We start from the raw sequence: 23,012 nt of genomic DNA on the forward strand, positions 1-23,012 counted from the left end.
GACCGGACGACCTGTGGAAGTCACAGATGCTCCTCAGCAGCTCTCTGAAGACGGGAGCTTGTTGTTGAGTCAGTCTAGGTTTGAAGTATTCCAGTACTTCGTGGGTGCTGGCCTGTCCGTCCACATGGGCCTGGAAAGCTACGAAGTTCCTGAGATCTACCAGCAGCTCGTCTAATTCTGTGGAAGGGGCAGAGGGGGTGTTGGCCACTTCAGTTCCAGTGTTGTCCTCTTCCTCTTCCCCCTCCCTGGAGGGCAAGTTGAGGTGATTGCGGGCTTTCATGTTGGCCAGCAAGGACGAGGAGGAGAGTGGGGTTGAGCTAGAGCCTTCTGTCCCCTCCCCACTGAAATGTGCTCCTATTGCAGGCTTCTTTGAAACCGTCTTCTCTATGATGGAGGCATCCTGCAACAATAAAGATTTAAAAAAAAAGCTTTATTTACACAACTGTGGAACATATTTTCTTTCACATTTTTGATAAGATGCTGTTACCTTGCAGTTGGCTGCCGTTGGGGCAGATTGGACAGAAGGTGGTACCAGTAGAGAATTCTTTTTCTGTCCAAACCTTCTCCTGAGAGAGTGAGGGAGTGAAAGCCAGACACACGTTTGCAATAAGTGACAATAGTTAAACCGATCCAGCTCTTAGTAACAACGGAGTACAACCATGAGCGTGTACCTCTGAGGAGGTGGAGGAGGTTTACTGATGGGCAGCCGACAGCGCTGCCGAGACACCTTAAGGGCTTTAAGGGCCTCTTTAGCCACCCTGTTGGCCTCCGATTCCACGAGAACGTAGTCAGGGTTGGAGGAGTCCATGATGGTATCATGCTGCATCACACTGTGAACGCCTGGAGAGGACAGAAGACACAGAAACGGTCACAGGGGGTCTTGTGTGAATTATTGAAGAAAAAGTCAAAACAAAGATGAAGACAAACCAGATTTCTTGAAGAGCTTTGCCAGCACGTAGTCATCAGCTTTCCTCTGGTCCTCATTACCGTTCTCCTCTGTGTCCGTTTTGTTGTAGTTCCTTTTCTTCACCAGGTGAGAGATGCGTTGGCCCTCAAACCGAGCATCGCGGGAGCGTTTGTGTTTCTGTTTGTGTCTATGTCTGTCTGTGTCACAGTGCTTCCTCTTTTCATTGCGTTTTTGAGGGCTATCTTTGTGAGAACTGGCTGAATTCGATTGTTCCACTGGCCTGGCTCTGTCCAAGTCTCTATTATTCCTTTCTGCATATTGTTTAATGGGAGAGATATTTGGCTCCATGTCCAATCCATTTGGATTTGAGCTTGGAGTGTCTGTAAGGGCGTTTGGTTCACCCTGGGAGTTTTTACTGCACCCAGAGCTGTTTCTATTGCTTGATGCTGGAATGTTGGTTGAGGAGTATCTGCTGCCACCATTCTGGTTGGCTAAGGAGTGTTTAACGGTATGACTGGTGTGATTTAATGTGTGCGATGACCTTGGTTTCTTAGGTTTCATAGGAGCCTGGATATCAGAACCTGTACCTAAATGGCACAAAAGAAACAACAATTTTGTAATTTGAATGTTTAAAATGCCTAACCCTAATTCCTAATAATCGACTGGAAATAGAAAGATAGATCTGCTGACCTGCAAATATGGCACTAGTCTCTGTTCCCCCATCAGGGTTGGACAGAGTGAAGAGCTCATAGATGTCATTAGACTTGAAGAAGCGTCTTTGTTTTGGGTCCTTCAGAACACGGTTTGTCAGAAATTGTTTGAAGATTTGCCTAAATGACAAAAGATAAAAATATTGCATTGTATTGCATGTAACATACTCAAATAAATAAACTGTTGGCTCAACAGACATTCCTTAGTTTGATTAAAAGATGAAAAGGCCGTCTGACCTGTGGTAGATTTTCTCCTCAATGGTCCCTGCAGTTAGAAGTCTGTAGATAGTGACTTGGTTTTTCTGACCGATCCTCCATGCACGTTCACGAGCCTAATCACGACACAAAAAAATGGAGAAAAAACAACAATCAGAAGAAGAAGAAGGTTTAAGGTAAATGTTAAATTGTACTCTTAAAATCATAGCATACTGTAGTAAGTAAACAAAACCTAATCAGAATTAAAAACCACACAATGAATAGCGGCCAAGTGCTATTTGACTAACTGTGTGTGTGTGTGTGTGTGTGTGTGTGTGTGTGTGTGTGTGTGTGTGTGTGTGTGTGTGTGTGTGTGTGTGTGTGTGTGTGTGTGTGTGTGTGTATGCGAGTGTGTATGTGAGTGTGTTCTCACCTGTGTGTCAGTACTAGGGTTCCAGTCTGGGTCATAGATGATGACTCTGTTGGCTCCAGTCAGGTTGACTCCCAAACCTCCAACTTTAGTGGTCAACAAGAAGATAAAAATGGATTTGTCCTGTCAGAGACAAAGAAAAAAAGGAGTTGTAATTTCTTTAAGATGTCAATGATTAGTGGGAATGGTGTACAGCTTGAAACCCCCTTTAGTTTATCACTTTGCTTAACACAACCAATGTGAATTTATGCAGCATAATACATCAACGTGTTCGTAACATGTGTTGACTGAGCGAAGAGCAGAACTGTCTTAACTCAGTGAGTCCACCAATATCAGCTCATGTGAACATTTCCATTAGATCAGATGTTTCATAACAAAACATTATATTTTATACAGGATCGTGAAAATGTACTGTGACAAAATATGAAAGTCAGGATATGTTGATACATCTGAATGTTCACACAAAGGCAATAAGGAAACAATATGATAAACAACAGATTGTCATCAATACGGCTTTTCACCCCAGGGTGAATAGGGGTCCACAGAAGGATTTTGTCCCTCGGGACGGGATTTTGGTGGGAAACACTTACAGCCATTAGAGATGACTAATCCTTACCTCATTGTAGCGTGAGATGAGGGGTTGCCGGGAAGCTATAGGAGTAGTGCCATCCATTTTCAGGTAGGAGTAGTTATTCTCCCTTACAAACACCTCCAGTATGGCTAACATCTACAAGGGTGGGAAATGAAAAAAAGGTAAGAAAAAAAAAAAGAACCCTGAATAAAGAGGTTTGGATTATCTCTTACAAGATTATAGAAGATGAATATTACATGGAGCGATAAACCGACAGAGAGGCTCTCAGGTTCCCTCAGATATATAATCTCATTGATATTGATGGTGAAAGCCAAAATCTTGCTCTGCCCCCCCTCTGTGTCCCTCTCCGTCTGTCTCTCCACCTCCCTCCCTCCCTCCCTGTCTCCTTGTACTGGTGATGTGTTGTAGGTAGATAACGGCAAAAAAGACTCCACATTCACAACTGAATCATCGGAGGACATTAAAGTGACGTTGAGTGAAGAATCCTATGTGTTTTTGCATCTTATGGAGAAATATAACATGGAAATTCTAAAGTAATTCTAAACAACAGAAACACAAATAACAATAAACACATTCTAACATTAAGTGCCATTTAAGAAACAAGTAAATTGGAATCAGATTCCTAACCTGTCTAGACTGAGTGAAGAGCAGGACTTTCTGGCCCTGTGTAAACCAGAGACGCAGCAGTGACTCCACCACTATCAGCTTGCCTGAGCGTTTCCAGTAGCCAAAGTGTTCCTCCTCCGTTAGCTGATCCTCTGGGATTCCCCTCAACATCCGGGGCCCACCGGAGAACAGGTCTGGGTGGTTACACATCTTACGCAGTGCAGTCAAACCCGAGAATACCTAGACGACAACGACAACGTCATGAATAAACACATACGTAAATGAATATATGTGCACATTAGACTTTGCTTCACAAACTGATACTGACCAGAATGGCATATATATTAATAGCTTTACAGCATCTGAGAGTATGACCATTACAATGATTATGCTTAACTTTTGTTGTTTTTTGTATATTAATCAAAATTCAACACTTATTTGTCATGACGTTTTGGCTGTGCAGGTCATTGGACAGATTTTTTGTTTTCACACACTCTCCATGTTGGATTCTTCAGAAATTGTCAGTTATGAGATGAAACAGCGCTAACCTAAGGATAATCGCTTTAAACAAATAAAAATATTTACTTTAGCCTTCAGAAATTAGTCACATAATTTATTTACGGTCAATAAAGGCTGCTCTTCTTGATGAAGGCACAATGGCCAATGCATTAGTAATGTTGGTTAATGGACTGAGAGTGACCACTGAAAATGTCTTTCAGTGTGTGTGTGTCTGTGTGTGAGAGTCTGCTGTGGTCACCACCAGCTCTCTGACCATGTCCATTTGGGTCAACAGTGATGAATGGCTGAGTCTCTCTCTCTCCAGGGCCGGTCTGACTAATGTGAGAAGGCCAATTCTACAAATTCCTTATAGAAACTGTTATAAAGAACACTATTAAGAATATAACATTTTCAGGGTAAAGCTAACAAATGCCATGGATGGATTTTTTGAAAGTGGCAGCTTTATCCAAGTTTATATCCAAATTCTGTATTCAAATTGCTTATGAATGAGAAAGGTGCATTAAATAATGAAGAACGCATTTTGTTTCTGGAAGGCTTCTCTGCGACTGAGAGGCTGGCCCTCCTTGTTCTTGTTAAGCAGCATAGGTGAACATAAAATGCAGGGGAAGCCTCTGAAAGTGTGCCTCACCTGCATGCTGCCATTGAGGATCTGGTACACCTCTTTGGAATCTAAGAAGCCCTGATACACCTCCCGCTGCTCCTCTGTCAGTCTGCAAAACAGAACCTGCACAAACACAAACACATTGAATTGTAATTTGTAACAAGCAGTGAACTTCTCCTTTGATGGTGAAGAGGAGGGTGTGTGTGTGGAGAAGTGAGTGGAAAGCCTTGTGTTTTTGGAGTCACAGCTGTCCCGAGGCACTGACTTAATGAGCTGAAGTGATCTAGGGAGTCAAGCAGCCTCAGTGACAAGGACAGACCAGAGACCGGCCACCTTAATGAATACCTGCTCCTTTTACTTTAACGCGACTTTATTAGTTGATTTCAACTGACAAGGACAATGGACTTGTCATCAATTTCTCCTTAGATGTGGCAAGTATAGTCACTTCCAATCAAACACCTCCCAGGATCAGTCTCAGTGATGAGACAGGACAGAGTCACGTGTCTCTTCTGATGAATACCTGTTCATTTTTGTCAGGTAAGGCGAGGTTAGCCTTGACATCCGCCTTCATTCGTCTGAGCAGATATGGGTTTATGCTGTCCCTCAGCACGCATGCACACTTGTATGCAGTCTGGACCTGGAGGATAAACAAAAACAAAACCCCAACAAACCCAATACAGAACAAATGAGACAAAAGGCTTAAAACAGTTAAAAATGCATTTTCCTCGTGTTACATTGACATCAACACTCGCACCTGTCAGTGAGCTCGTTTCCTGCATGATTATTTAGCCCCTTTTAAGCCTTCCTTCACCCCACTCTAGTTGTCCCTCTCAGCTATAGAAGCCATTAAACATTAATCAAAAGCATTTGATCTCAGGGGAAGGGAAAGCTTCATCAGTGCTGCCGGCCTGCTCAATTTACAAAACCTTGACAAACCTTTGGTCCCACTCCACACTCCAGAGCCACACTTCAAATACACCTTATCCAGGCTCTGTCCGAAGGTCCAGTTATCCTTTTACATATTAACTTGCTGGGGGCCCACAGGAAGATCAAAGAAAGCATTGAAAAAGCTGGAGGGGACACTAACACCCTGGGATTAAGGGATCAATAGGGCCTGAGTATGTCTGAAGGAGCGGAGTGGAACACATGATCCAGTGACATGCATCTCTGCTGCTGAGTGGATTTACATGGGGTGAACATGCTTGCTTCAGTGATGGATCACACGTCCGTCCCACCCCAACCCACCCACCCACACGTTTTATAGACAACCAGATACACACACACACACACACACACACACACACACACACACACACACACACACACACACACACACACACACACACACACACACACACACACACACACACACACACACACACACACACATCAGCAAAGAGCTTGCTTTGCTGCTCTGACAATTCTGAGAAGTGGATAAAGCAGCAGAGCTCAGCCCTCTCTGACCATTTAATAACATTAATAATTAGTAAAGGTTTTTATTATCGACAGCGGAAGAAGCATCAATAGCCATCTTAAATAATTAAATCCATACAGTCAGTGGATTATTAACGATTGGACACTAATGACAAAGGGCTACAATTTAGCTCAGAGGTTCTCCACTTTCGTCTCCCTCTTACTCCATCTCTCTCAACTCTCTCTCTCTCGCACGCGCACACACACACACACCTTCACATGTACATACTTAACTTTATCCGGCAATACACTTAATTTCTCTGTTGATCCACTATGTCTTATTCTCACTTGTTCTTCCTCTCCAGTTATCAGTTAGTGAACCTTTGGGAAAGCTTTGCTCTCAGTTTGGCAAGTTAAGTTTTACCCCCTTTTTCCTTCCTACTAAAGGGACAGAGGAGAATATAGTGCTTACATTTCTTAATCCATCCTTGATAATCTGTTCCCTCCATTGCTACTCTACATGTATGTGGAGTCGTATCTCACTAGGAATGATTCCAAAAATCAGAGGAATGATTAAGGACAGGGGTTTGGAGAATGTCTTCATGCGCATTTGATGTCAATTGTTTGTATTTTCCCGTACCTGTACTGGTGAGGCATTGCTGTACCCTCCCATGGTGATCGGCACAGAGAACTGCTCCATGAAGATAGGCAGTGTACCCAGTTTGCCAGGGAAAACAAAATCAAACAGCGACCACAGCTCCTTCAAGTTGTTCTGCATTGGTGAACCAGACAGGATGAACCTGTGTGGAGTACGGAACTAAAGAGCAGGTAGGACAATTGATTACTTAACCATCCCAAAATATGACAAGATATCTAACAAATTACATTACATTACAAGTTACCACGATGACGAACACCATCAAAGACTACTGTAATAGTATCTTGGAATGTAAAAGCGGGAAAAGCTAGACAGGCATTCCAACTTTGAATCAGAATATTGTATTATGAAAGGTAAATAATTAATGATGATATTACGTATGAGACAATACCTGTTTGCAGGCCGTGGTAACGCCAGCATTGGGATTCCTAATCTTGTGACCCTCATCCAGTATAATGTAGTGCCAGTCGTAACGCTGCAGGGTTTCCTGCAGGTTCCTCACAGCTGAGTATGAGGTGATCAGGATACCATGACATGCTGCAATCTCTGGAATTAGCTTCTCCTGTAACAGAAAGGAACAGACCGAAAGAGTTGTTGCAGAGCATTCATGTGTAGGTCAAGATGACAAGAGAGCGGCTTAGGAACTAATACTGCATGAACAGCTCTCTGGTGCCCCCAAGAGGAACAAATGAACTTATACAAAACTCCTAGTCATGAATATGAACATACAAGACAGTACACAGAAAGGTTTTTACCTTTTTACTTGTGAAGGAGCCAGTTTCATGTAGAACAGCCACTCTGAAAGGAGGCCACCAGGTGTGGAACTCCTTTACCCACTGGTGCATGACTGTCGCAGGGCACACAATGACTGTAGGACCCAGACCCATATACCTACAAGCAAACACAGATGAGAAATATTTGATTGGCAAGACCGAACCACACAAACTCATCCAGAATTAACTGATAAAATGTGATGTAATGGAGACAATGAAGTTAAGGGGATGGAATTTAATGTAGGCCTAACAGTCTCTTTCTGACAGTCTCTTTTTGCTCAGGAGATTATTTTGATGGCAGGTTGGACCTTTCCCAACCTTTCTGTCATTCAGATTAGACAAGGCAGTTTCTTTTGAAGAACTGCGTCTCTCAAGTTTGTAACAGTTGAAGGTGTGAGATGAAAACGTCTTCTTCCTCTTATCAGAAGATGTAAGACCTAACATTGTGGGTTTTTTTGCGTTACAATCGGCGGTGACTTTGTGCCGTGTAACAGCAAACCAGTAGTTCATTACAATCAGAATTTATAGGCCAAATGATACAAAATACAGGAAATAAGTAGAAGAATGAATGTATCGTATGCTGAGTGTGCAGTATGATATCTGATAAATGTATGAGTACAGGGGAAATTAAGAAAGCTCTGTCCATATTGATCTTTTGACAAACACGATCACTCTCTTTTCACAATGCATCAAAGGAAGAGCAGGGACAAATGCTCAAGTCCTGTGAAGATTTACAAGTGCTTTCTCTAACACACACACACACGCACACACGCACACACACAGACGCACGCGCGCACACACACATTCACATACACACACACAAAGAGAGGAAAACACTAATGGGCTACTATGAACCTCTACTTGGTGGAAGCTATTGATACTTGGCCATAATTGAGTTTGCAAGCAATCAATTTGTGGGCGTCAGTTGAAGACAGAGTATTGACCATCTGGGAAGCTCCACCTTCTGAATGCACGGCTACTGGGTGTTGTAAAAGTGGATTAGTGCCACCACTGTTTCATGTTTTCAGTGTTTTGATTTGTAGTCCCACACATGCTCTGACTTCAAGCTGGAAATGACTGAAAGTGTCTATGACAAGTCTCACTCAACCGCATACACACACACACGCAGGCGCACACACACGCGCACACACACACACACACACACACACACACACACACACACACACACACACACACACACACACACACACACACACACACACACACACACACACACACACACACACACACACACACACACACACACACGTCTGCAGTAAGAAAGTGAGCAGTCTGATAATTGAAACATGTTTAATAATTCAGAAGAAAACTCTCAAGCAGAAATCTCCCTAATCAAATATTCATACTGTACAGACACACAGTCTCTGCCCACAGTTTGTGTGGATGTGTGTACCTGTAGTTGGACCCTCTGGTCCTTAGTTTGCTGTAGCTCAGTCCGGCCAGAAAGCTGATGACCTGGATGGTTTTGCCCAATCCCATCTCATCTCCCAGGATGCCACCTGCCTGCTGACAGTGGAGTTCCCACATCCACCGCACACCTGTCTGCTGGTACCTAACCATGCAACACAAACACATGCAAAAACTTAACACTTAGAAGCAACTATAATACGGATATCCTAATTAACCCATGCAATACAGTGGCCTCATAATTAGACATGACAAGCCTATAATCTGTGCTGTGATCAAAACTGCCTTTTTGAGAAAGTGCTGAGAAACCTGAATATATAAAACAGTAATGCTGCATTTACTCATTTAAATAAGAAAACTTCTCTGTGAACAGCTACACTAAAAGGTGATGTCCCAGTGTTTTGGGACACCTAGAAAGACAAATTGAGTTTTAACATTGATATATACTAGCGGGAGCCAAAGTTTATGTCTTTGGATCGCAGGATAAGTTCCTGACAACGGGCATTAATAGCAGTGGATGTGATGTAGAACAAAGTACCACTCATAAACAATGCTATCTGGTGAGTCACAGCACAAAGGCTCCTTACATTTTAAACACTTAACGCCCATTAGTAAATTGGTTAACCTTTTTTGGAAAGGAGTATGCATTTGTGACATAACTCTCAAGGCAACACAAACTTACTTGTAAAGTTTTTTCCAGAGGAAAGCAGGCACTTTGAATCCTTCGTCAAACTCTACGTCGCTGTCATCTGTGACATCATCTCCTCTTTCTCTCTTCTCCTCCCTTTCTCGAAGACGCTGTCTCTTCCATCGCCTAAAAATGTATGTAAGATGTGTTAATAATGGTCAACCAATCACACACTTTACACAAAAGAAAATGGACAGCTGAAATTATCAATTCAAACTAACTTTTTTTCCTTTAACCCAAGCAATACATTTACTTACTTAATACTTACTTATTTTCTCTTATTAGTATTACTGAAATGCGTGCTTCAAAAGGCTGTGTGGCAAAATATCAAGTAATGGGTCCCTCAGTTATGGGCCATTTGCATCTGTGTTATCATTTAAAATAATTTAAAAGAATATGTTACACCGAGGTCCCACACACCCAAAGATTTAAAAAAAACACAGGGAGAACTTTTCCTCTTTTTTAAGTGACAAAAAATATGAATGAGGACACCTTTGATACCAATTAAGGAAAATAATAGTCTTTTTGAAATACCACCACAATGCAATTATTAACAATCCCGGTATGAATAATATTGTCCAGGCCATTTTCATACAATGGTACCAAAACTTTAGCCATGTCTGAAGAAATTGGGTAGGTGGGTGAATGGATGGATGTTCCATTTGCGCATGGTGATTTCAGTGCTTTACCACAGAAAGTATGGATCCCAATGTTTTGAGCAGTTGGTAATTCCTTTGAGTGGTGGAACATCTACAGCAAAAGTGTAAATGTAAAGGAGAGCAGTTTTAATAGTGCAGGCGAGAGGGCAGTTACAGGCACAGTTGTCGCACGGCAAATGAAGATTGATACAGACAATTAGTAGTGCAAGTTCCCCAGAAAGGTGTGAGGTGGAAAGGATAAGAATCCATCTTCATTTGGGCTTGGTCCTGTCACCCTGCCACAGAACAGGTCCTTTAGCTGGGCCTGGGAGACCACACTATCTAATTAAGTCAAGACTAAGCACTGGTTCAGTTAATTACACTTTCCGGCCCCTTCCCCCCCCCACCCCACCCCCACCCCCTGCTCCTCCACCATCACCACCATAAATACCATCCCCCTAATATCATTCCTCATAAAAGGTAAGTCTCACCAATACCATGCTCTGTCAATGCTGTTGGATTGACATTCAATCACTGTAGGGTGGGAAAGGGACACAGGCCAACATGTTTTATTTGGCAAATATAAATGTGAAATCCCATTAGAGCAGCTCTTCCATTAATTTGGAAATTATAGTAAGTGAATGTAGAAGTCCATGTGCAGAAGGATAATTAGGCCAGTGCAAGAGCAGAGAGAGAGAGGAGCAGGGAGTGAATGTGCTTAGTCAAGAAACAGCTGCCAATCTCATCCGGGATTAACGCTTCTGCAGTTTGAAACCATTAGAAACAAACTGCTTTTCTTTTCGGCTATAGGGAATAACAACAATGCATTTGCAACATTTGCCATTACAAATTCGACAAGTTTAAGGCCTTATTGGGTGTGTTTTTTTTTATATTGTGTCATTTATAAGCATGATGTTATTAGTTTAAGTAAAGAGGACAATTTGCTAATGTAAACCCTTATAGTTGTATCAAAAAATAATTCAGTAAAAAATAAGTTGAAACTGCCGAAAGCAATTGTCATCCACCATTCTTTATTCCGAATTAATAGAGCTGACGAAAACCCTTAAAATTGATAAAGAATGGTATTGTAGTGATATTTCAAGCAGACTATTGTCTTGATTTAGTATCACAGGTGACTTCAAGCTTATAATCATCTGTGTCATCAAGTGTTAAATGCCACAAACCACCATGCTTCTGGGAGAGTTTTCTTTTGGACAGATGAACCAAAATTAGACCTTTTGGTGAGCGAGGAACAAACTACCAGCTGAGAAGTGTAGAGCTCTCATTCACAGCTCCATTGCAGTGATTGCCTCAAATAAATACGTTAAGGGTCCCACTCAAGATGATGCCAAACAACACAGGGGGAACTTTGACATTAACTGAAATATATACTGACTATAGACTGTAGACACCTGCAACTGTGATCACTAATTAAAGGGAATAATAGTCTGCTTGAATTATCACTGCAATCCAATTATTTATAATCAGGTTTAAGGGTTAATGATAAAACGATTTTGTCAGGGTCATTTCCATTTGTTTGATAATTTAAAATAACTTGAAAATCCAATTTGAAGTGTCAGTTACATTAAATATGGACTAAATAATGGTGGCACCATCTTTAGCCGTGTCTGTACTCTACATGTTTGTCGCTGCACATAAAGCTTCTCGTACCTGATTCTCTGTCTGTAGAACTCCACATCTCCATCATCTTTGCAATCTTTGTTTTTAATACTTTTCTCATCCTCCTCTCCGCTACTTTCAGGGGAGAAATCTTCATCGCTCTCCTCCCTTTTCTTCATCTTCTTCCTCCTCTGTTTACCTTCAGTCTTCTTCTTGTATGGTTTTAGCTCATATTCGCCATCCTCGTCTCCGAAGCCTTCCTCCATGGCTTCCCTTTCCTCTTGGTCAGGATCTATACATTCATCACTAGGCAAATACTCGGAGCCCTCGCTGTCTGTCCCCTCTGCCTGACGCTTCTTCTCTGTCTTTAAGGGCTGTGTGGTTTTGGGCCGAGCCTTTGGGTGAGCCTTTAGAGCAGTTATCTGGAGCTTCCGCAGGCGCTTCTGCAGCTTCCTTTCCTTTGAGATGTTTTTTCTTTTTGCCTGTCCCTTCCTGTTTGAAAGAGGAACTCTCTTTTCCATGGCTAACTGCGCCTGTTGAGCCAGGTACTGGTCAAAGGCAGAATTCTCAGCTAGCATCACTTTTCTAGGCTCCTTTTTCTCCTTTTCCTCCTTTTGAGGGATCCTCGTTCCAAAGGGAGTCATGTGACCTTTCCGGATAAGCTCCTCCCATTCTGTCTCTTGAGCCGGCATGAGCATGCTGCCCAAAGTGGATGGACCAGGTTCTAGACAGACAGACAGACAGACACACACAGGTAGATACAGGGTGATCAAGGACCTGTACTCTAAAGGTGTAGCTTTATCTTTGTATTGACAAAATGAACAGTTCTGTTGATCTTTCAAACACATCTGAATGATGTACATCGACATCTCACCTTCGTCCTCATCATCCTCTGCCGCAAGGCCTGCTTCAACCCTCTGGCTGTCCTCTACTCCCAGAATGGCCTGTATTCTCCTCTGTTTGGCTTTGAGTTTCTTCAGCTGTTTCTCCTGAGACCAACAGGATTTGAAGGATTATATTATTACCATTAGTACAATATTAATTTCAATTTCAACTTCAACATCATCATAGCTGCACGTTTGAACTGTTTAGAGTATGGAAAAACTAATGTATAGGTACCATAATATGATAGATTAGACACGGGAATGGCTGTAATTGCCGAGCTATAGTTCCTCTATTGTTGCTGTGCACCAGAACTATCGCTCTCACCGCTCCACCCTAAAGCATGAACGATGCACCTGCTAATATATGATCATGATCATTAAACTGATACTTTGAAAGATTATGTCACAAACTAACTAACAACGGTGACAAATAGAGGAAAAGTCAACGATCATTACTATGAATATAGTGACGTTTAAATTCAAAATGCACTATGTAATAACTTACCTTGTTTTCTTTCTGTCGTTTGACCGATTCAATCTTCCTACAGATGTCTTTGCTGGAGGCAGCGTAGGGAGACAGCTGCTCTATAATCTTGTTGATATTCTTTAGAGCTGTAGTTACAGACCTGAAACAAAGAAAGTTGGTTACATTTATTAGTTGTTTTGGGGAATTATCTTATCTTATCTTATCTTTTCAAACTGTTCATGCAGAATAGAGTCAGCTGTTTGGACAAAAAGGACCATTATATGAGGACTATCTGAATGAACATGCAATACAATCCTTAAATTGCATTTCATACAAGGGAGACATAGTGAAAAACAAAGTTGTCAACAACCCATGTTGCCCATGTCCACATGTGCAATGCCTTGTTGCAGCACCTTCAGCAGATGCTTTTGTGTAACACCAGCTAATGATCAGCAACCAAGTGCTCATAATTGGGAATATGGAGCCCATAACAGCCCTGCATGCTCATCTGTCAAAGTGTGACAGCCAGAGCTTGAATCACATGGCTGTGCAACACCACCGAAGTTTAGGCTTCCACCTCTAAATGAAACGACGAGCTGGCATCTTCAGATGTATCCACAAAGTGGGATACAAAAAGGCAATGCAAACACTAAACATCTACAAGTACAAACGGATCAAAGAGATGCACAACACTGGGCAACCACTCTGATAAACTTCCCTATATCAGGTCAGTGATGAACGGTGTCAGTTCATATTCATATGCTTCGTCACTCAGAGAGCCTCAATGGAGCTGTACCAGTCCAAGTTAAGATATGGAGCACCACAGAGAAATACAACAAACCTTACAGGCAAAACTCACGGCCCACACACACAACTTACAAAGACAGCCATCAGATTGCCTGTGAAAAGGCAGTAATAGCGGGACAGAAACTCAGGTCAATCAGTGCCAAATAAACTGAAGGAGAAGCCACAACCTCGACCTGGGAACCTGCTGCACACTGCCTCTAACACAACCACTTTCAATAACTGAAGAATATGAATTAAGCATAATTTCAAGTATGGCTGTAACATATCCAAATACAGTGCAAGTGAACTAGTCCTTTACCTGAAATCCTCCTGTACAGTCTGGTACTCCTTCTCAGCCTCAGCTTTTGCAGCAACCTGACTGGCTTCCTGTATCACCTCATCCACTTGTTGCATTACACCTTGCTCGAGGACATCCTGATCATACACAGCCACACCGAGGTTCTTTAGTTCAGCATCACCGCAGCTGGCAGATGCTGCTTGGACACGATGTCGGTCAATCTGCAACAAGGGTCTGGACCTCTTCCCATCTGAAAAATGCATAAACACATCTTTATTGTAACAAGCTCTTACTGAGGCAATTGGAGAGATTTAATCGAATTACAATCTCCATCCTCTCTTGGAATCACATTATAGTATAGCTCACCACTGCTGCCCCCTCCAGGTCCAGGGCTGGCATTAGAGGCCATGGCAGGCTCAGAACCTTCAGCCAAAGAGAGGTCTGCTGAGTGTTCCCTGGTGACCCCATCCTCCTCTGAACCCCCCGGGGTGAGGGCTGTGTTGGCAGGTGAGGAGGACATCAGGTCCTCCTCTGAACCTTCTGCAGGCATGCTGAAGAAGCTGCAATCAGATGTCAACATTTTAACAGACGCTGGTGCAGCAGTACTTAAGATGGCTACACATCCCTGTCTAATTGCCGTTATACTGGCCGAGATTATACATTTGAATGTGTCAATGAAGTAATGTAGACAAATGAGTTGCAAGTCAAGTAATCATTGTGTTGCTGTGAGCATTTATGTTGTTTGTCAGCGGGGTATATTTGACTTTATTACAGGACAAATAGAAAACACCCCTTCCTAATATAAACTGATTACCAGGAGAAGTGATTTAGTCTTATCCTTAAATTTTAGGTTAACACTCGTCAGATTGACTGGGAATCAGTCACGTTTCCCTTAGCCGGTCATTGTTTACAGGGCTAAGCTAACCTGCTAATGCCACGACAGGCAGTTTTCGGTTATGACAACCGATGTTCTTAAACAAACAGCGAGCAGACCGACAGTGAAATTTTGCAGAGTTCCGTTTATCTGAGCAACAATGACATACGCTACTTACGAAACGTCTTGTTACACAATGAGCCAGGGTCCGTTGTTGTTTTTTGGATAACTTCCTGTTTCCCGGTGCCAAAGAGGTTGTTGTTAGTGAACTTGTTTGACACCGCCCCCTTGTGGTTCGGTGCTGAACGTTCGCCTGCCCGCTAGATAGCGCCACTTAACCATGGATTCAGTAGATGGATGGATGGATGGATGAATGGATGGATGGATGGATGGATGGATGGATGGATGGATGGATAGATAGATAGATAGATAGATAGATAGATAGATAGATAGATAGATAGATAGATAGATAGATAGATAGATAGATAGATAGATAGATAGATAGATAGATAGATAGATAGATAGATAGATAGATAGATTTCTGCCCTAGACAATTAGATCTAGCACATCTGTATTTTAACACAAATAATCCCTTCATCTCAAAATTGCTTACATTGGTTTTTCCTGTATTTCAATAATAAAGGTGGTAATATCCCTCCTGCAGTTATCATACATCCATTCATTGTCTAACCCTGCACGAGGTCACTGGGTGCTGGCGCATGTCCGAGCATTTCATTTATACAGTGAGCGGCAGGGTTCCCTTGCAAGGTAACCAATCTCCTAATAGGGCAAAGACACAAATCAAGAGCAGGTAGTCAAAACCCAGGCCGACAGGACAAAACACAAACTCTGCCCTGAGGTGTCTCCCTCAGGTTATCAAAGCCAAAAGAATAACAGTACACTAATAGTGCTTATTGTAATTACACAGTGCCTAGATCTGTGTGCCTGTGATGTGTTTGGCAGGTTTGTCTGCGCAAATTGAAAACCATGAATTAATAAGTGACAGGAAGCTTTCTATCTCAACAGAACCCTTTGTCCATTACTCCCTTCTTCTGGCTCCCTTTCTGATTTACTGCAGGCATTTGGAATTGGCCCAGGAATGACAGACTCCATTGATTTACTCTAGGGTAGTAAAGGGTAGGGTAGGTTGAGGTGACCATTATAGTACAGACTGGAACCAGACTGGGACTCATAAATTAGCCAAAGGCATTGTGAGCCTTGCACTTTGCACTTGCCCTTTTGCCATAGTAACCCTTACCCTCAACATCGTGGCCATTGGCCTCACTCAGCATGATTAGACACATGCATCACACATGAGGGCAGAAGCACTCAGCTATGGAGAAGGTAGCAGTGGATACACTCAAAGATGTTAACAGGCAACCAAATGAACTGAAAAGGATTTAGCACTATTCATACATCCAGTTGTTATGGTGTGTATAATATAATAATGTCTATTTCAGAAACTTTCACATACACTCTTCTATCTCTTCTGTGCAAGTAAACTCTGTCTTAACTAAATGTTGTGAGAGTCTGATGAAAGAATGGACAGGGTAAACATCATGGTTTCACAATGACTGCTTTATTGGAACAGCTCATGTCTGTCAGACTCAATTTGAAATTCTGCGCCCAGAAGTACTTCCTAGCAAGATGTGTAATGTGTGGGATGTAGTGTACAATATTGGTTCATAAGCCAGTTCATTGGAGTTCTAATCTGGTCAGTCTTTTGCAATCAATACACAGGGACCTACAACAGTGAAAACATAAAATCCCGAACCCGTCACCTTAGTGATCCCCTAGGTGAGAGGTGAAATCCTTGGTTAAGTAATTTTCATATTCAGCCCCAATTTCTGGGTTTATCAGAGATTGGTGAATACATTTCACATTAGATTTTGATTATACATATTGTATGTGGCCCATCACTACCTATGGGCTAAGGGCTTGTTTCAGCGTGGAAAAATAAATTCCCTCTGAAAATTACAGGTCAGCAGGGAACATTCAGACAAATACAAAGAACGTAATGAATAAACATAGAAAAAGTCTCAATTGCTTGCTTCCTTTTCCATTTTATTTTCTTTCTGTGTCCGCTTACATCAACCATATCCTCCGTACTGCCAGTTTACACTTAATTACAAACAAGGGAATAAACCATGGAAAATACCTTTCACTGCCTCTGCCAGCCAGTCCTCCTTCCTGCACTCACTGTTTTCTTTCCTGATCGCTGCAATAAACAATGTGGGTGGCTGACGCACCTTTGTATGAACAATCTATCAGGTGGTGATAGACAAACAGATTGTGCCTCTACAGCTAAGTGCTTTCTCTATGAGTTCTCATTCCTCCCTGATCACACCAGTAGTGAAGGTGTAAATATGTCAAGACTGAGTTTTCATTGTGTAGTAACTGTAGCTGTTTTAAAAATAAGCATTATTATTTTGCCTTTGTCAAGATTAATATTGTTTTTTAATGCTTTCTGTATTTGGTTTATGTCTCTGAAGTATCTTTAATCACAGTTTGTAGAGAGCTGGACCTCCTATGTTAGACATTGAGACTCCAGGACCAGTCAAGACTTTAAGTTCATATAGCCTTTATTGTGACTCTGTCATCACAGGTTAATGTGTTTCCTGTGAAAAGTCATATTTTCATTGTGTGTTTGCCTCACTCAGTACTATTCTGAGGGGAGCCATGACCCCGGTCAATGCGGGGGTCTTGTTTTCTTACCACATTTTTGGGATGATCAGTTCAAATTGAAGTTGTCGGGGAATCCCATGCTGATTACAGCAATAAATTATTTGTGGGAAAACAGGAAGCATGGGGACAACTGTGCACACAGAGAGGAAACTCCACAGTAGAAATACAACCTTTATAGGAAATGAAATGAGGGCCAATGAGTAAAATGATTTCTGAACAGTTCCATCCATCCGTTCTCAAGCCCACCTTTTCCTGTTCAGAGTTGCTGGAATCTCCTGACTACCTCCTGCACAACAAACGTACCTTTGGGTACTTGAAACCTTGAACCTTGAAGAATTGGACTCGAGGAGGGCGCCCATCTGCCTTGACTGGTTGGGTTGAGAGAGAAAGAGGGAGGGGAGAGAGAGTGAGATAGAGAGATGGAAAAAAAGAACATATTCAAGAAACACTTCAAATCACTTCCCTTAGGTCCAGCTCACAACAACCACCTGTTACCTCCATAATGTTTGGATTGTTTCTTTTCAGTATGGCATAGCTAATGTATATGAGGTTTCATTGATTAGTACTCGGATAGTAGTTTTAACAGCTCAGCCGACACAACTTGGATTGCCCGCCTATTTATTTAGGAAGGTCCAAATCACACTTTGTCTAACAACCCCAAACCACATCTATCTTTGTACTTTAATTCATGTCATCTTGACAGCCATTCTAATAAACTTTTTAAGGTAGGATACAAGCAATAAATAAATGTAGTGGGTAACTGCCATCGAAAGGGTTAGCCATCGAAAGCCATTTCAGAAATAAATGTCACAACACAAGACTGAATGAAATGCTGAACCTAAAACATTCAGAGCGAGAACAGAAAGGATTTGTCTACAGCTTTGAAAATGACTGTCTCAAAGGGGGGAACAACCTTGGGAGCTTTCATGGGTCTGTTCTGCATGCCAGGAAGGAGGAGGTCAAGGTTGACAATTGTTTCAGTAAGTGGCCTTGAGAATCTGGCACAATCAAGAACATACTCTATATAGTTGGAAGTAAACAGGGACTGAAACACAAGCCAGTTAAAGAACACGTATGTTCACAGATTAAATGGAAAAAGTACATATAAAAGTCTAGAACTTAAAATAACCAAGCAAAGAATAATCCCGAAGTGAACAAAGGGAAATCAGTAACAGGTGAAACCAATAAGGGAGGGGCAGACAATCAAGAAACACACCAGGGCAGGAAGTGAGGTGAGAAATGAGAGCAGAGGGGAGAAGAACAGGAAACAAGACAACACAGGATCATGGCACATTGTGTTTTCAGGACAATCTCTCATCCATCTTAATCTTGAGATAACTAAGATTGATAATGCTTGACATTTGGTGCATTGAGGCTTACACTGACATTTAAGCAAAACCATGTGTGAGTCAGTCACACAAACGCATGAGAAAGAAACTAAATACCAGACAAATTAAAAGCTCTTGTGGATGGAAGACCGAAACATATATATGTAATTTATCTTGATATAATTTGAAATAATTTGACCCCTAAAAATGAACAGAATTTAGCCCTCAAGACATTTAATATAGCTCAAAAACAGTTTCAGACTTCAGGGACGGAAAGGCAATAATAATAAACAGAACAAGACCCTACCTACCTCTTACCTACAACTCCTAACACAGGGGAAAGCTAGAATGAAACATGGATTCCCACCCTCAAGCTCCCAGGGCTGTCACACTGACATTTGATTTTGCAACATTACACTGAGGATCCATCACAAAATTGGCCTACTGGAAGAATGGGAAAAGAGAGAGGAAGGGGCAGCAGCAGACCTCATATCCTCCTCCTCAGCACAAAGGAACCAATCATTTGACAGGAAGCACATCAGCACAAGGTGCGGCTCTTCACCACACAGTGATGATGGCAGGGGAGATATGCTGAGAAAGAGAGATACAAATAACAAACTAAAAAGAGGGAGCCACATCATACGGGGTTCAAAAGAATACCGCTGCCACACCCTGTTTCTGCCTGACTACATTTTTGGCAATTTTGGATTTGGATAGTTTGTTTGAATCAACTACAATTTTGCCCCAGTCCTCACAAAACTGTGCATTAAGACTGCCTGGTCCAAGACGGAAAAAAGTTGTCACTCACATTACTTGGACTGCAATGCACCTGTCCAGGTTCACCACGCCCACATGGTATACGTATTATATGGTGACGTATTATTCATCACGTCAAGTTTCACATCTGCTTGGACCCTGCCACTTGCCACTTTCACTTATTTTACTTTTGAGCCTGTTTTTCACAGATTGCATTTACCGTTCTGCCTTTGTACTAACGTAAACTTGTTGTGATGTAGTGCAAGATTTGATTCACATATTTGCGAAATCTGACTCAAATAGAGCCAAGGCAAATGTCTAAGTGAGCCCCGAGCAAGGACGTACATAGTATTTGATCAATTGCATAGTTACAGACGAGGTCACATCTGTTTAAGACAGACCGACAAATGAAATAATGCTCAGACTAAATTAAAAACACATCATTGGTGGGATACACTGAACATCTAGACAGTTTACCATCAGAAAATGCTTATGCTGACATTCTCAGAGATCGTCAGAGAACCTTGTGACCAATCAGTAATGCATCTTGTACAAAATACAGGCATCAGAGGTCACAGCATAGTCGCAGCACGGCCAGATGCACCATGGGAAGAGAGAAAGGAGGTTTTCCCAGTACAGTATAAAATTTGGAAACACTTAGAGTGCATGCCTCCGCCTAGGCCCAATGGTTCATATCCTATTAATGATGAAATTCAAGAGGTTACTGTCTGGATCATGATCGATCCCCTCCCCTCATGTCCATCTTGTGCGTGTGTTTTCTCTCATTGAAACATCTGTGTAAAGATAAATGGAATCAGGGCATAACCTCTGCAGTATTGGCACATGAAAAGCAGAGAGGCTGCTGGAGGGCTATTTTAATTGTTCGTAGTGGCCCCTCTATTAGACCTTTATTCTTTCCCAGACAAATACATGAATGCCTCTGTTATAACACAGCACCATAATCTTTTTCAACATCTTTTTCTTTGTTAGTTACAGCAAGTCATCACTGTGATTAATGATCCGGTAGGTCATAGACGGTATTATTGTAATTAACAACATTCAGCACCGTCAACACATATTAAACAAGTCATTTAGAAATCATGACTACAGTTTTTTCCGAGCAAAAACCTCGGAATAATGTGCCACAGGTCATCGGATATGTGATAAGGGAATGTTTCCTTTGAGAACTGCAATTTCAATGCATATGTTGCCCCAGGGCAAGACACAAAGGTTAATATCAACAGTCAGAAAAGGGGGGACCAGCAGGGGAGCTGTGGTTGAGAGAGAACAGTAGCCCCAGGTATACTAACCTCTGGGACTCACACACTGACACACACACACACACACACACGCACGCACACACACACACACACACACACACACACACACACACACACACACACACACACAATTTTCTCTTTCGTCTCTTCCTGCACCGTACTACTCAGTGGAAATTACTAAAAAATATAGAAATTGTTGTGTATCAAATCATAATGTAATGTTAACTTACATTCCAAACTCAATCATTTAATATATCTGTTTGTCATCATATATTGTGTGATAGATCATTCATTTTAAGTATAACAGATGTTAACAGCCCTTGAAAAAAGGATAAGCTGTGTGTAAACAAAAAATGACATATGAACAAAAGAAAATGTTACAATGCAAAGATGACCAATAAGACTAACATGCCACCAATAGAATTTAACCAATGATGATCTGTTAAATTAAAAATGGGTGTATGTTTAGAAAAAGCTACTGTATGACAGGTGGGACCATTTCAGTGTATAAAAACTTCTATTGGCAATAAAACAACTGCTATTTTTGAGATTGAGCAGTGTGTTGCGGAGTGTTTGAGGAGTGTTGGGAGAGAGCTCCAGAACTTTCCTGGCCCGTTTTGGGGGCTTTTTTATCGACAACATAATTCCCATCAGTTGCTAATTATGTCAAGAATTGCGCCCAGTTCTCGTTCTCAAGTCATCCCATTGTATTGTGAGATCCCCTGTGTCACAATTTGTAAAGAAAAATGTCCTTTCGTACGCGCCACCAAGATTTTTACACATTTTTATAGTTGTGAAACCAGAGACTTCAATTTATAATTAAACATACATCATCTCCTGCACTAATGATATAGTGACTGTTCTTGGCTCACATCAGACCTTGTGGCGCAATGGTAGCGCATCTGACTCCAGATCAGAAGGTTGCGTGTTCAAATCACGTCAGGGTCAATTCTTTGGTCCATAGGGACTTGCTAGGGAACTAGAGGGTCACTGTTTCAAGTCCCAGGTGGACTGCCGAGGTGCCGAGCATGGCTACTTTTTCGCTCACTTACACAGCACAAAAAACCACACACCAAACCCCCAAAACAGCTCCAGGGAAATCGTATCATGGCTACTCTGTGCTGACTCTTCTGTAATGTGTAAGAGGGACACGCAAGACAAACTTCAGATTGATGTATTTGCATGTCAACATTTTCGCGTGTGATTTGACCCAATAAAGTTTGTTCTTCTTCTTCTTCAGTGTATGACGTGTGTTTGATAATGTCACATTACATCACGCACGCACGCACGCACGCACGCACGCACGCACGCACGCACGCACGCACGCACGCACGCACGCACACACACAGGAGCACATTGCTGTTATGCTGGCAGTTTGTGCGACGGAGGATTCTCCCTAAGCCCTGAACTCAACATGAGTTGGCTAATCACACCTGCAAAAAAAAAACTGTGCTTCCTGTTCATTGGTGATTAAGCAATTATTGTAATAATGTATTGTAAAAACTGGACAGGATTTAACCAGTGCAGGAAGTGTGTTCCAGAGGAAAGTCTTTACCTTCCACCCTGAGTTCCAGGTGTCCTCTCTCACAAGTAATTCACAGCCAATAATGCTAAAATTGTGGTTGCAGTGTGTTAGTAAATGCACTCGGGAAAAGCAAAAACGTGTGATTTGGTAGGTTTAATTCAACGCATCGTGAAGCGGACTCCAAGTCTTGTAAGATTCACTTAGAGCGTCTCCCAGCGAGTGAGAAGCTACCCAGTGGTTTTATACACATAAAGACCATACAGACAAGGTCACATCTGTTCAAGACAGACACATCACATAGTGCTTAGACTAAATGAATAGTACATGCTTGAGATAGATATTATGAATACTC

At 41.9% G+C, this 23,012-nt stretch overlaps 1 protein-coding gene and 1 non-coding gene across 2 annotated transcripts in view; one reads left to right on the plus strand and one right to left on the minus strand.

Annotated features, from left to right (window-relative positions):
* Positions 1-15,330, minus strand: part of ercc6 (excision repair cross-complementation group 6) — a 15,881-nt gene extending 551 nt beyond the window's left edge. The window contains exons 1-22 of the mRNA XM_076165562.1: positions 15,265-15,330; positions 14,579-14,772; positions 14,234-14,462; positions 13,168-13,288; positions 12,653-12,767; positions 11,830-12,502; positions 9,515-9,646; positions 8,819-8,977; positions 7,387-7,522; positions 7,023-7,193; positions 6,614-6,790; positions 5,081-5,197; positions 4,588-4,683; positions 3,462-3,680; positions 2,859-2,969; positions 2,246-2,365; positions 1,855-1,949; positions 1,598-1,737; positions 928-1,494; positions 672-840; positions 488-566; positions 1-400 (exon numbers count right to left, since the gene is read on the minus strand). The exon at positions 1-400 is cut by the window's left edge and continues 551 nt beyond it. Of these exons, the coding sequence (XP_076021677.1) occupies positions 1-400; positions 488-566; positions 672-840; positions 928-1,494; positions 1,598-1,737; positions 1,855-1,949; positions 2,246-2,365; positions 2,859-2,969; positions 3,462-3,680; positions 4,588-4,683; positions 5,081-5,197; positions 6,614-6,790; positions 7,023-7,193; positions 7,387-7,522; positions 8,819-8,977; positions 9,515-9,646; positions 11,830-12,502; positions 12,653-12,767; positions 13,168-13,288; positions 14,234-14,462; positions 14,579-14,762 (4,210 nt within the window). The 5' untranslated portion in view covers positions 14,763-14,772; positions 15,265-15,330. The remainder of the gene's footprint in view (positions 401-487; positions 567-671; positions 841-927; positions 1,495-1,597; positions 1,738-1,854; positions 1,950-2,245; positions 2,366-2,858; positions 2,970-3,461; positions 3,681-4,587; positions 4,684-5,080; positions 5,198-6,613; positions 6,791-7,022; positions 7,194-7,386; positions 7,523-8,818; positions 8,978-9,514; positions 9,647-11,829; positions 12,503-12,652; positions 12,768-13,167; positions 13,289-14,233; positions 14,463-14,578; positions 14,773-15,264) is intronic.
* A 6,681-nt stretch (positions 15,331-22,011) lies between these two features.
* On the plus strand, positions 22,012-22,083 carry trnaw-cca (transfer RNA tryptophan (anticodon CCA)). Its single transcript has one exon. It is a non-coding gene; the product is annotated as a tRNA-Trp (tRNA).
* Positions 22,084-23,012: the final 929 nt, after the last annotated feature.

Source organism: Genypterus blacodes, unplaced genomic scaffold (genome assembly GCF_046128005.1).
Source record: "Genypterus blacodes isolate CSIRO-AG114 ecotype Tasmania unplaced genomic scaffold, CSIRO-AGI_Gbla_v1 ptg000012l_1, whole genome shotgun sequence".
NCBI lineage: Eukaryota > Metazoa > Chordata > Actinopteri > Ophidiiformes > Ophidiidae > Genypterus > Genypterus blacodes.